The 14672-nt window shown below is 40.6% G+C and overlaps 1 protein-coding gene across 1 annotated transcript in view; it reads left to right on the top strand.

The window, feature by feature from the left end:
- RBFOX1 (RNA binding fox-1 homolog 1) overlaps positions 1–14672 on the top strand; it is a 1085723-nt gene that overhangs the window by 936285 nt on the left and 134766 nt on the right. The window contains exon 10 of the mRNA XM_063430238.1: positions 9452–9516. Within this exon, the coding sequence (XP_063286308.1) occupies positions 9452–9516 (65 nt within the window). The remainder of the gene's footprint in view (positions 1–9451; positions 9517–14672) is intronic.

The following is a 14672-nucleotide window of genomic DNA, read 5'->3' on the forward strand; positions in this document are numbered from 1 at the left end:
TGTTGGGAGAAATCCCCTGGAATTACTGTCTGGAAACCCCTTGCATGGGGAACTGTATAAATATGCTGCCTGTGAATAAACCGAGTTGTTGACTCCCAAACTGTGTTTCGTCCGGTTATTGGGAGGATGGGGAATATTGCCGTGCTTTCTGTCTTGACTGTGGATTTCCTGAGGATACCAACGGATATCGTGGACTAATATACTGCGTTCCGTTACAATTGGTGGCAGCGGTGGGATCCGAACCTTACAGCCGAAAAACGGAGTTCGTGTAACTGGAACTACCGAACGAGGAAAGCAAAGGCAATTCGTATGGAGATTGATTATACCATACTGAAGCGACAGACGTTAAAGGAACTACTGGAAGCCAGAGGGAAAGTAGCCAGCAGCAAAAACAAGGCGACAATCATTGCCGAGCTGATGGAGGGAGACCAAGCCCGCAGCGCTACCCCCCCGGTAGTTATGGAGGAAACGCTCTACGAAAGAGAAATGAGGACCAGGCTAGCGTTTTTGCCGCAACCGATATCAGATGCCATGTTAAATACGGTAATGGCAAATGTGCAGGAATATGTTATGGCACACAGCCCGCAACACACCCTGGCTCGAACCGAGTCAAACCCAGGGTCCCTCTACAACCCAGTAAAGCCCAAGATCCCGTACCAGGCCTTCAGGGCTTTTTGCGAGGAAAAGGACGAAATAGACGGGTACTTGCAGGACTTTGAAAGACTGTGTGATCTGCATGAGCTAGAACGGTCCGTATGGGTGCAACTGCTAGCAAGCAAACTAGCAGGTCGGGCAGCCGAAGCGTACCGTGCTGTACCCAGTGAGGACAGCAAAGATTATGCCAAAGTAAAACGCGCAATCTTGGAGAGGTATGCCATTACCCCAGAGGCATACCGGCGCAAGTTCCGACACTTACGCAAACCAGAGCGAGATTCGCACGCAGAATGGGCACACAAATTGGATCAGGCCTCCCAAGGGTGGATCCAGGCCAGCAACGCCACCACCATGGAGGAATTGCGCCAGCTGATGTTGCTGGAACAATTTTTTAATGGATTATCCCCGGAGACGCAAGAATGGGTACGGGACAGGAAACCCCTTACCCTAACGGAAGCGGCTAGACTGGCCGATCAACATTTTGATGCCCGGAGACCCCAGGGACCCGTAGCCAAAAGCTACTCCCGACCCCCAGGACTACCTAGCGCTAGAATGCACCCAGAATCGCAGCAGGCCCACCTGGAATCAGGGCCGTCCAAACCCCGCACCCAGGGCGGCTGCTCACCATTACCAGAGGGACCCCGCCACTCAGGATTTATAAAGTGTGCAGGCGGAGGAACCTCTGGGCATATTACACGAAGTCATGTCGGTCCGAGCCACTGATAACCGGCAACATCACCGACAACTGGTAACCCTTGAGGGAACCGAAGTACAGGGTCTGCGAGATTCGGGAGCTACCTTAACCCTGATAGCCCCCCATTTGGTTTCAGAGGGCACACATACCGGCGGATCTGTGGCCGTTCGGGTAGCCGGGGGAGCTGTATACCGACTACCCACGGCGAAAGTACATTTGAACTGGGGTGCGGGAGAGGGGACAGTAGAAGTGGGACTAATGCAGAACTTACCAGCAGATGTTGTGTTAGGGAATGATTTGGGTCAGATGACCTCTGCCTTTGTTCCACAGGCACCCTACCAGGAAGCCCATCCAGTAACCACACGGCAACAGGCACGCACCACGGCTACACCGATACACTCTGAGGCTCAGGTAAGAGACCACGACCCTCACCCGACTTCCATATCCTGGGATACCCCGACTACCTTTATCACCGAAGTACAGGCCGATCCCACTCTACAAGTCTATAGGGACCGGGCACAAGCTGACCAGACCGGGCTAGAGGGGGAGCATTACACGTGGGAAAAAGAGTTACTGTACCGTATCACGGCCAAAGACGTGGGGGGGTCCGTCACTTTGACTAACAAACAACTAGTGGTACCACGGAAGTATAGGCAGGAGCTGCTCAGAATTGCTCACGATATCCCCTTGTCAGGACACCTAGGGATGACCCGTACCCGGTACCGCCTAACGCACGCGTTTTTCTGGCCCGGAATCTCACAGGATGTGCGACAATATTGCACGTCCTGCGACGTCTGCCAGAGAGTAGGAAAACGAGGGGATCGCCACAAGGCCAAATTATGCCCCCTTCCCATTATCGCCGAACCCTTCAGCAGGGTCGCAGTAGATATAGTAGGGCCCCTGCCAAAACCCAGTCCCTCTGGGAAGAAATACATTTTAACCGTGGTGGACTACGCCACCCGATATCCCGAAGCGGTAGCCCTCTCTAACATTCACGCTGAAACCGTGGCGGAAGCTCTAATAAAAGTATTTTCCCGAGTAGGGTTCCCCCAGGAGATAATATCTGACCGGGGCACCCAATTTACTGCTGAGGTTACCCAACAGATGTGGAAGGTGTGTGGCATTAAGCCCATAGTCAATTCAGCCTACCACCCACAGTCCAATGGACTATGTGAACGATTCAATGGGACGCTGAAGCAGATGCTTCGGACGTTCGGGGAAACCCACAAAGACTGGGAGAGGTTTCTACCTCACCTGCTCTTTGCGTATAGAGAGGTTCCCCAAGAATCGACCGGGTTCTCCCCATTCGAACTACTGTTCGGGAGAAGAGTACGGGGACCTTTAAACTTAATTAGGGAGCACTGGGAGGGGGAGAGTATCGCTAGCGAAACCCCTATCGTATCGTATGTACTGGAGTTCCGAGACCGACTGGAGGCGCTAACCCAGGCTGTACACACCAACCTCCAGGCGGCCCAACAACGTCAGCGGCGATGGTACGATAGGGGAGCCAGGGACCGCAGCTTTCAAGTGGGGCAGAAGGTTTTAATTTTAAAACCTGTCCGCACAGATAAGCTGCAGGCCATCTGGCAAGGCCCATACCAGGTAGTGGAGCAGCGATGCGACACTACCTATGTGATTGGCCCCTGCTCCGGGGTAGGGAAGAGACGCATGCTTCACGTCAACATGCTCAAACCCTACCACGAGCGGATAGAGGATGTGACGGCAATCTGTGCCTCCGCCATGGAAGATCAGGAGAACTTACCACTACCTGATCTGCTAGAACAGGAAGAGCCGGTAGAGCCCTCCCGGGGGGTTCAACTGGGGGAGCGGCTAAGCCCTCGCGAGCGTGCCCAGATACAGGCGCTGATCGTAGCTAAAGGGGCTACGTTCTCTAATTTACCTGGGTACACTCCGCTGGCCACCCACCGAGTTGAAACCCCGGGACAGCTACCTATGCGACAGGCACCATATAGAGTCCCGGAATCAGTCCGGACTCATATGAAGGCCGAGCTGGATGAAATGCTGCAGTTAGGGGTTATCGAACCCTCCGATAGCCCCTGGGCATCGCCGGTAGTCCTGGTGCCTAAAAAGGACGGCACGACCCGATTCTGCGTTGACTACCGGAGGCTAAATGACAAGACCGTGTCTGATGCCTACCCGATGCCCCGTATAGACGAACTGCTAGATAAAATGGCACGGGGCCAGTATCTCACTACCATTGACTTGTGTAAGGGATACTGGCAGATTCCTTTAGCCGATGATGCCATCCCCAAGTCGGCGTTTGTCACCCCGTTTGGCCTGTACCAGTTCAAGGTCATGCCCTTTGGGATGAAAAACGCTCAGGCTACTTTTCAGCGGATGGTAGATCGACTACTGGACGGCTTCCAGGACTATGCCTGTGCCTACCTGGACGACATAGCCATCTTCAGCCAGACTTGGGAAGATCACCTCCAACATATAGGGGCGATCCTAGATCGTATTGGGGGAGCTGGGTTAACGCTAAAACCAAGTAAGTGCCACATAGGGATGGCCGAGGTGCAGTATCTAGGCCACCGAGTAGGGTGTGGGCAGCAGAGACCCGAGCCAGCCAAAATTGAGGCCGTGGCCAAGTGGCCTACCCCCAGGACCAAAACCCAGGTGCTAGCGTTTCTAGGGACTGCAGGGTATTATAGGAAATTTGTACCCGACTACAGTACCCTGGCCAAACCCCTGACGGACCTGACCAAAAAGAACCTTCCTCGACTGGTTGTCTGGGCCCCAGAGTGTGAGCAGGCATTCCAACAGCTCAAGACCGCCCTAACTAATGCTCCTGTGTTAATGGCTCCTGATCCAACTAAAAGATTTCTTGTCCACACAGACGCTTCAATGTTTGGATTGGGGGCAGTGCTGAGCCAAGTGGGAGCCGATGGCGGAGAGCATCCCGTAGCCTACTTAAGCCGCAAGTTATTACCCCGCGAAGTAAGCTACGCCGCCATTGAGAAAGAATGCCTGGCCGTGGTGTGGGCCCTTAAAAAGTTACAGCCGTATTTGTATGGACAACCTTTTTCCTTACTCACAGATCACAACCCGTTGGTGTGGCTAAACCGTGTATCGGGAGACAATGCCCGGCTGTTGCGCTGGAGTTTGGCGCTGCAGCCCTTTGACTTTACCATCCACTACCGACCAGGAAAACAAAACGGTAACGCCGACGGGTTATCCAGACAGACGGAATTAGAAAAATGATCTGTGAGTACTCCCCCGGACATCCCCAAGCCGATCCGTTGGGATCAGACTGTGTATGCCGGCTTGGTTCTGGGGGAGCATTGTGGCAAACCTAGCCACTTCTGACTTATATGTATCGTAGGTTGTCCATAGGCTGAATGTATACTGCAAGTCTTTACCTGTGATAATGCTATGTACAGCCGTTCACCGTACGAATGTGGGCTCCCCAGGTAGACCACATCTTCACCAGTCATGTGGCACCAAGTAACCGAGTGCACCCCGGTTGCAATCGGTATTTCAAGGCTCTCCTAGGTGGCCGCCGATCGGCTACCGACCATGCGGCGGTCGGCCATCTTGGATCCTTTGTCTCTGCAGCGGTGTTCGGTCGTCGAGAGCCTGGAACGGAAAACGGCTACTCGATGATTGAACACCGCTGGACTTTCAGAGCGTTCGGGAGTCCCGCGTTCGGTACATTATATGTCCTGTACTTATTCGGTACTTTTAAACCCACTTTAATGTTTTATTGTATTATGTGCGGCGTTCGGTCAATTCAGCTGGGATCAGAGCGGTATTCTCACAAAGTGTGCGCTCCGACCCCAGCTATCTACCGAACGTTCAATTATTATAAAGTACCGAATATTGTGTGAATTGTGTATTTTAACGTCAATTGTCGGTTTTGCTGCACGAGGAGATAATCCACTTAAGCGTCCATTTTAGTGGGAGTATCCTTCTCGTGCAGCAATGCCTGTTGGGAAAGTCACAGTGCATGTTGGGAGAAATCCCCTGGAATTACTGTCTGGAAACCCCTTGCATGGGGAACTGTATAAATATGCTGCCTGTGAATAAACCGAGTTGTTGACTCCCAAACTGTGTTTCGTCCGGTTATTGGGAGGATGGGGAATATTGCCGTGCTTTCTGTCTTGACTGTGGATTTCCTGAGGATACCAACGGATATCGTGGACTAATATACTGCGTTCCGTTACAATAAGAATGTAAGTAAGTTATCCATACACGAGTGGTTATAAGTACAATTTCATAGTATGGGTTTATTCACTTATGATAAAATTACGGTTACTACGTGGGTATGAATGGGGTGAATGAGGTTAGAGATTACGGCTACTACGTGGGTATTAATGGGGAGAATGAGGTTAGAGATTCTGGCAACAATAAGATAATATATAAGAGGTAAAGTTGATTTTGACCACAATAGGTAGGGGGAGCCGGACTATGTGTATATTAAGGAAATCTGTAGATAGAATGACCAAGGGAGGGGAAAGGAGAGGGAGGACCTGTATTATCATATTCTAGAGTTGGAGAGGCATGTTGAACAGATTTAGAATAGCAATTCAATGTAACATGGTCCTATAGATTAATGTGATCCAATATCCTAGACAAAACTAACTGATTTATTGAATGTTATAGTGTTTAATATAGGTCGGATATTTGGAATATTGTTTGGTTTCTGATGAGGTCTGGAGATTTTTCTCCTCTTGCCAGTGTTTTCTATTTCTGCAATTATAGGCAGGTCTTGTTCAGGAGGTTATAAGTACAAAGGTCCCCTCATTTTGCTTCTTTCCTGGAATATGTTCCACATTTTAGAGTATATTTTGGAATTACAATGACTGAGGGAGGGGAGAGGAGAGGGAGATTTGTACTATTATAATTGAGAGTTGTAAAATATATCAAGTAGAGTTAGATCAGTAATTTGTTGTGATATGGCCTTAGGGGCTAGTGTGGTTATATATTCTAGACAAAGTTAATAGCTTTATGGATTGACATATGATGGACTTTAGGTTAGATACTTGAAATGCCGTTTTGTTTCTGAAGAGTTTGGAGGCCTTCCTCCTCTTGCTAGGGTCTCTATTCCTGCAACTATAGCCAGGTCTCGTTCAGGGGGCCATATATATATATATATATATATATATATATATATATATATATATATATATATATATATACACACAAATATATATATATATGTATATGTCTCCCCACTGGATTACCAAGAGGGGGTTTGTTCCCCTTCTTGGAATATTTTTTTATGTTTTATGTATTTTATAATGTAAATGTGTATTATTTTTTCTGTTTTTTCCTTTCTTATTCTTATTCTAGACATTGCCTTTATTCAGGAGACACACTGGATTAATTCTCCAGAGAGACTCTGGAAGTTTAAGACATTCCCGTTAATATTTTCTCCTTACAATTGAACCTTTGGCCACTTTGATCAGACAGAATACTAATGTAAAGGGGGTCAAGTCTCTCAACGGGGAAATCAAGGTTTCCCTTTTTGCAGATGATGTCCTCCTTATCTTGACGGATCCAATGGTTTCAATTCCATCAGTATTGGATGTTATATCTATCTGTAGTAGTTTCTCTAACTATAAGATTAATATGAAAAAACACAAATCTTAGCCTCTTTTTTATCTGAGGCTCAGAAAGATCTTCTGACTGCACGTTTCCAACTTTTATGGGCAAAAGATACTATTGGCTACTTGGGGAATAAAATATCTTTTGATATAGAGAGGATGATACAAACAAACTATGATAATCTATTAAAAGATTTGCAACAACAGGTAGATAAATGGAGGAAGATTGAGTCACATTTATCATGGTTATCATACCACAGACATCTTTGACATTCTCCTTCACTGTTGCATAATATATATCCTCTCAAAACTAGCTCACCATTTACATAAACATACACATTCTTCAAATCAAACTCCTCATTACTTCATACCTAGTCAGTGTTGAAATACAGTTCTCTTTTCATACAATAATGGTAATCCCATATTACCAGAAACGCTCATACATGTAATATTTCAAATCCACACAATACTGAATATTTCACAAAGCATGGTAAAATGTGTGAAGTATTAAAACAAGACTTTTGAAATATACGCAGTATTTAATCATCCAGAAATCCAGAAAAGACATGATCATTAGCAAAGTCATTCTACATTGCGCTAGTTCAAACAAAAATGTTATTTTAATGAAACAGTGTTTGACACTTTTGCTGCTATATTAGCAACTAAACAGGGGTTGTAAATTAATCTAATCAGATTCATGATGATATATTTGATATCAGAAACAATCTGTGAAACATTTCAGCTTGTCAGTTCATCACTAGATGTTAATAATCACTAGGCATTTTTTTATTTAAATTGCTCATTTTGCAAAAGACAAAATACATTTTTTTTAGCTGTTAATCTAACACAGGTTTTAACAATTATATTTCATACGTCATGATACTTTTAAAAATATATATTTTAATTATTCTCCATACATCTCATATATATATATATGTAGTTGAGCACTGCTCTCTATCTATCTTTCTATCTAGCTTTCTATCTATCTATCTATCTATCTATCTATCTATCTATCTATGCAGTGCATAACTACCTATAATTGCATAGTCAACAAAGGTACTGTGAATTAAATCTTGCCATTTATTTAATATATAATAGAATTTATTTTCTTTGCACATTATAAAAAAGGCATCTCTGCTCTATACATCTGGAACCATCTTATGCTCTGCTTATTAGTATGCATTTTGAAGACCACAGAAACATGTCCCATGAGACAATGGGGTGGCGACTTATAATTGGAACGCAAATGGTGTTTGTTTTATCTGTGAAGACCGGCCTCTGTTTGTTAATTGGCATGCTGAGATCATTTTGAAATGGTTGATATAACATTGTGGTCTACTGAACAGGAGGCTCGGCTGTTTTCACAGTTTGATAATCAATGCGTCACTGAACACAATTCCTTTCAAATACATGTTTTTGTTTGTCCTGTTTGCTTAATTAAACAGCTGCAATTACTGTTTCATACAACTGAATGTTAATTTGAGGAAATTAAACACTTTTTTTCTTTATACCAATTTAGAAATGAAAACCCTTTGTCACTTTCAAGTCTTTAAAATTGCAAACTAATGCTCTAATTTAAATGGAATAAAATTGCATCACGGCTCAGAAATATAGCTGAGTTGTGCTAAATTCCTAGCCTCATGCATACAAGCTTGCATTTACTAATTAATAGACTTGTGCATAGTGGAAAATTTAATTTGGCTGAATCACTTTTTCCGAAAATAAAATGTAGTTCTGGAAGCCGTATTTCCATGCATGTGGCACTTTGACTCGCCTAAATATGACCCATGCAAAAATAACATGATTACGAGCCAAAAAGGTTGTGAAGAAGACCAATCTCTGTAATGTATTTCCCAGCTATTTAGTTCACAGCTCACATTAGAACAATTAAGCAATAGCAAGAAAATGAGGAAAAGCAATAAAAAAAATTGATTTATCTATTTATATATATAAAAATTATAGTAATATATATTTATGTATTTACATATTATATTTTTATTACACATATAAATCGAATTTTTTTTTCACTGCTCCTCATTTTTTTCCCTCTGTTGGTCACTTCTCTGTGAATCAAATCAACATTTTGTGGCTGCCCACCAACTATCAACCATCTTTTTTCCCCATTAATCACCTGCTTTTTTGGCACCATGATAGAACTCTGAGTCAAGCAACAAATGGACATGTTTGTTTATGTTCCCCTGAGTCATGGTTTCAGTTATACTTCCATATGGTTACTCAGAGTTTTGGAAGTCGAACGACCTACCTATCGGCCTACATTCAGACAAATTCCAGTTTGCCTGAAAACAAATACATAAGTCTACTAATAGGTTCATCTGAAATAATCACAGAATGTAATTAATCACTTCAACTGTATATTTACATGATTATTTAAATTCAACATGCAAATTATTAATATCAGAATAACATTATTGATAGTTTTCCATTCACTGTTTTCTATAAACTTAATATGTTAACATGAATTACTAATCTTATTAATAGAAGTATTATTAAACCAAGGTGTCATCTTGTTTTTCAGGGTGGTTATGCTGCCTTTCGATATGCACAACCTGCCACAGCCACTGCAACTGCCTATAGTGACAGGTAAGGTACTCAGATCATTACTTAGAGATAGGTTATCAAAACAAAATAAGAATTAATAGAGATTTGTTAATATTGTAAGATTTTTTTATATCTTCCACTTTGACAGAGTTTTGAATCATTTTTTGTTTCATTTTAAATTTTTTTTTTTAATTAATGTAAATGAATATAATCTAATTCTCGATGATGTGTTTTAATGAAAACATTACAAAAGCAAACTGCTATTCTCTAAATATATAATGTATGTACTATTCATGTTTCAAAATGTTTACCACCTCTTCATTACTTTTAAAATAGCTGTTCATAATATATAGTTCTGGGGTGGGTTAAAAGAAATCTAGTTGTCAAATATATTCACCTGTATATTTCTGAATGTAAGTTCTGAGTCATTTTAAGTTGACTTTAACGGCTAAATAATTGCACTTTTCACCAAAGAAGTATATACAATTACGGGATCGATCTATCTGTCTGTCTGTCTATCTCTCTATTTCTCTCACTTTAGAAGTCCTTTAATGCTTTGCATAAATTATCCCAGTGTTTAGTTATTAGTGAGCTCAATTATCAATCATCACATTCACATAATACATTATACATTATTAATAAGCACAATTGTCAATCATTAAAATTACATTAAGTTATACAATCCTCAAAGGACACACACAACTAATAATAAAATAAACTGGTGGAATCATACTTGGCTGTCACTAATGTCACTAATAAGCTCCTTAATAAGCTACTTAAACATTCTCACAAAGTACAAAAAAAAAAAGAGCATCACGTGATAATCAAAATGCTCATAAAGCTTAGATTCAGAATAAATGAAACAGGGCTATTATTACAAATGTAGGTAGGACAGGTAAAATTTGGGATGACATTTACTGGGTTAATATGGTTTTTAGTATTCCTGATTTAGATTTCCTAGAGTTTTTATCTTTTTTTTTAATTTATTTTTAAACGCTTCATTACCAAGAATATGCATACATGTTTTTTGTTTTTTCTTTACTTTACCTTTGTTTATATGGCATTATTATTTTCTCCTCTGAGAGAAAATCATTTTTATGTAATGGCTCTATACTATTTAAAGTATTTTTTAATAATACCATAAGGGTCTTTACAAATACTTAATGTATATGACCAATTTTTAACTTTTTGTCATGACTATTGCAAATGTATATATTTATGTATATGTATATATTCATGTATATATTTTAGACCCATTTTAAAAAAAAAATGTGATATCAGAGCACATAGATAAAAACAACCTACAATAATAAAAAAAACAGAGAAGGACCACAAATGGTGTAGATAAAGTGAACACATTTAAAAAAAATTTAAGCTAAATTGCACTCACAAGTATGAGGTGGAATAGGCAGAACATATATAACACAGAATAGAACTTCTTTCTTCTCTTTTCCCAACGTATCTGCTTGTTAGGGAAAAAAGAGAAAAAGATGCATAGTGCAAAACTGAATAACACCAAAGAACACTTTATTAAGTTGCACTCACAAGAGAGATAAAGCTGCTCCAAGGGAGAAATCTATATACAGCCACCAGGAACCATTAGTGTACAAACAAAATCAATAAAAAAAAATCAAAAGAAATGTGTCCAATCGCCCTACGTGTTTCATCTATTCTTAGACTTCTCCAGCGGCACCCAGCAAGTGTAAAACAATCCTGCTATGTCCTAGTTTAAAAGTCCCTCCTACTCCTCCCAAAAATCCTTCAAGACAATCAGGACAGATGTATTAAGATCCACCTGTTTCTGATGATTACCTTCCATGTGTCAAGCCTTTTTCTCAAGCTACCAGAAACGTCAATCTGGTCAATCTGGTCAATCTGGTCTAGCCATGGAACACACTTGCATTCCAACTTTCACCTTCTGAGTTGGCGGGCGTGCTTCCTGTTCGGCTGTGGAATGCAAATGCGCACCACCATCATATAACGGTCTTATCAGTCATTTCGAAAAACTTTTGGATTGATTCTCAAAGTTCATAGCACAAAAAATATAAATATAAATACAAAAGAAGTAGGAATTAATAATTAAATACCAATAAATGCCAATATAGCAAAATATAAAAAAAAATCTTCTCAAAACCCCCAAATGTATTAATTATAAAACCCTAGAAAATACAAAATATTAAACATCTATTAATTGTTCTGAAAATAGATACATTAAAAACATTAAGGGAAAAAAAACTGTAATAAGGATACAATATCAATAAAAGAGACAGAGAATCCCAGAAACAAAACCTTCACAAAAAACCGACCATATAAAAATCCACATTTACTCCTTCTGGCTGCATGAAGTCTTTATCAAACATCAAGTTGTGCTGGATAATATATCATATTTATATATTGCTGGTTTACTTGTACAATCAGGGTCCTCTCCTCTCCTACACTGTGTGAATGAACTCAAGATAATTCAGTTTTAAAGTCTTACATAAAATTGTCCACCCATCTTTCAGGTTTGTAAAAGTTGGGTATAGGTCATTAAAAAGTTGGCATGCAGATAGCTATAAATGTATGCATGCAGAAATTGATAGACACTAATCTTTATCTGACCTAGAACAACGTTATTGCCATTGAGAAGTCAGGATGTAATGAATAGACTTTTTACTGCAAAGACAAGTCCATCTGGCATTACTGTAGATGCCAATAACATTTAAGACTTTAATGTGCAGTAACTGGTTGATGTTTCACTCTTGCTATGATCAATGAAACAAACAGAAGCATAGCACTTAATGTAGGAATGTTAAGCAGACTTGTATTAGTGTTATCTCCCAAAGCAATGTTTTAGCTCCAAACTGAACTTTTTTTTAAGCAAAAGGCAAATAGTTTATAACAGCATTTAAATTGTAAAAAAAAAATAAACATGCGATTAAAAAGAGTTGTTTATGAGGTACGTGAACAAAGGAATGATCAAACTGGCATTACTGTGGCTCAAACTTTCTGTCACATATCTAAGTGATATAAGAACTGACACTTGCTGACACTTTTCTCTTACTCCTGCCTCAAGATTTGGCTAGCTCTCACATTACTGTGGAAATGCTCAAGCATGGTTTGCACCTTTTTGTTGGATTTGTGAATTGCACCCTTCACTATTAGATGTTGGATGTGTGCAGCACACACCTACAAAGAAACAGCAGTTTCATCAGTGACCATGAACCTGCTTGTGGCTGTAACAATACCCCCCAGTAGCCTTTTGGTGTTTAAATAGGTACCTGAGTCAGTCACCTGACTCAGCGTGCAATAGTGACATTACAGGTCAAAGTGGAAGGTACAGGTACCTCCCATTTGTGATAGTTAATTCCAATTGGAGACAGGTCAATCAGAATCACCCCAAACCCTATTTAAATTTACCTTCTCCCTGCCTTGTTGCTCAGTTGTGGTCTTCCGTTAGCCCAATAGCGCAATATACTTTGATTACTGGTTTCCGAACTTTGGCTTTGTTTCTCATTATACAATTTCAAAATTCAAATTAAAATAATTTGAATAGTCAATCGCGCCTAGAGTAAATATGAAAACATAGAAAAAAATAATTAAAAATCACATATAGGTAGCCTTTGGGATGATCACCTAAGGTGTTCAAATTTAGCATACTATACTTACCACTTGTTGATTTTTATATATTTTTTGAATATTATGGGTGGTCGTGTATGTATAAAAGAATGTGCTGGTATTCCAATGCAGCTCTCAATTGGAAATATCCTTAGTATTTACTATATATACACAATATTACGACCCAGAAACAGAAAAGAGCGCAGAGGGACATATAGCTTTAAGTAAAAAAAAATCCTTTATTCTGAATAAAAACAAGCAAGTTAAAATTCCTTAAGAAAAAATACATATTTAATGCTTCTGAAAGCTTAAATAAAAAAGAGAAAAAAAAAGACAAAGCGCTTGAGTGTCTAGCTCACATTAAGCAAATATTTAAAGTCTTAAAGTGAGTAAAAATTAAGATATGTATTCCAACCCGTTTCTGTAGTATATTCTATCTAAGGGATCCCTTTAGATGCTACAAAGTAAGCTGAAAGATTGAAACAGTCTCAGGAATCCTCCTGTGTAGCGTGGATGCTTACTGTACTTCTACTGAAAATGGATCCTGTGTAGTGTGCTCGTCTCCCTGCTTCAAACGTCTCTCTGGTTTGCGCTCGTATATTGAAGCTGGATGATCGTGATCCGGGCACTCAGATCGTCCTAGGAAGTGATGGTATCAGTGTTCGCTGTGTTCACACTCCTACATGTTTCGTGAGCTCTGAGCTCGCTTCCTCAGGGAGACACTGTTGAACACCTCATGAATTTTTTTTATGTGCATTCAGAATTGCCTAATTGGTGCAAAGTTTGATTCTTATCGTTCTAATTATGGGAGTAATGTTAAGTTTTTTAAAGATACTGGCTCCATATATATTTGATGGTTTATTTACTTCTTAAGTTATTAACAAAAATGAGTGTATTAAAAGTAAAAAGAAGTCTATTGCAAAAATTGGAGATTATTTATTAAAATATATAAATAAAAAAAATATATATATATATATCTCAAAGGCTACCTATATTTGAAAGATATTAAGTGAATTTTATATGTGAATATAGCTACCATATAAACTATGAAACTTAGGTAATGAATAAAAAAGATAGAGATATAGATGTATCTTTTTAACTTTAGTATCTATTTATGATTTGTTACATGATGTATACATAATGATAGGTGTTCTCCTGTAGATGGAGCACTGTGAATGGAATAAAAAATATAAAAAAACTAAAAAGGTAGGGTAGGACAGAGGAAGAAAAAAATATGAGTAAAATATGAGCCATTCGCGAACCGAGAATTTTATGTTCGCGACATCACTAGTTAGCATTCATTATTATCCAAGAACAGAGAAATTACAACAGAAAGTGTGTGTGTGAGGGGCCAGTGTGTGTGTGTGTGTGAGGGGCCAGTGTGTGTGTGAGAGAGGGTCTGTGTGTGTGTGTATGGGTGCAGTGTGTCAGTATGGGTGCAGTGTTTGTGTGTGGGAGGGGGCAGTGTGTGTGTGAGAGGTCAGTGTGTGTGTGTGGGTGGGGGGGCAGTGTGTATGGGTGCCGTGTGTGAGTATGGGTGCAGTGTGTGTGTGTGTGAGGAGGCCAGTGTATGTGTGAGGAGGACAGTGTGTGTGTGGGGG

This window comes from Pelobates fuscus, chromosome 8 (genome assembly GCF_036172605.1).
Source record: "Pelobates fuscus isolate aPelFus1 chromosome 8, aPelFus1.pri, whole genome shotgun sequence".
NCBI lineage: Eukaryota > Metazoa > Chordata > Amphibia > Anura > Pelobatidae > Pelobates > Pelobates fuscus.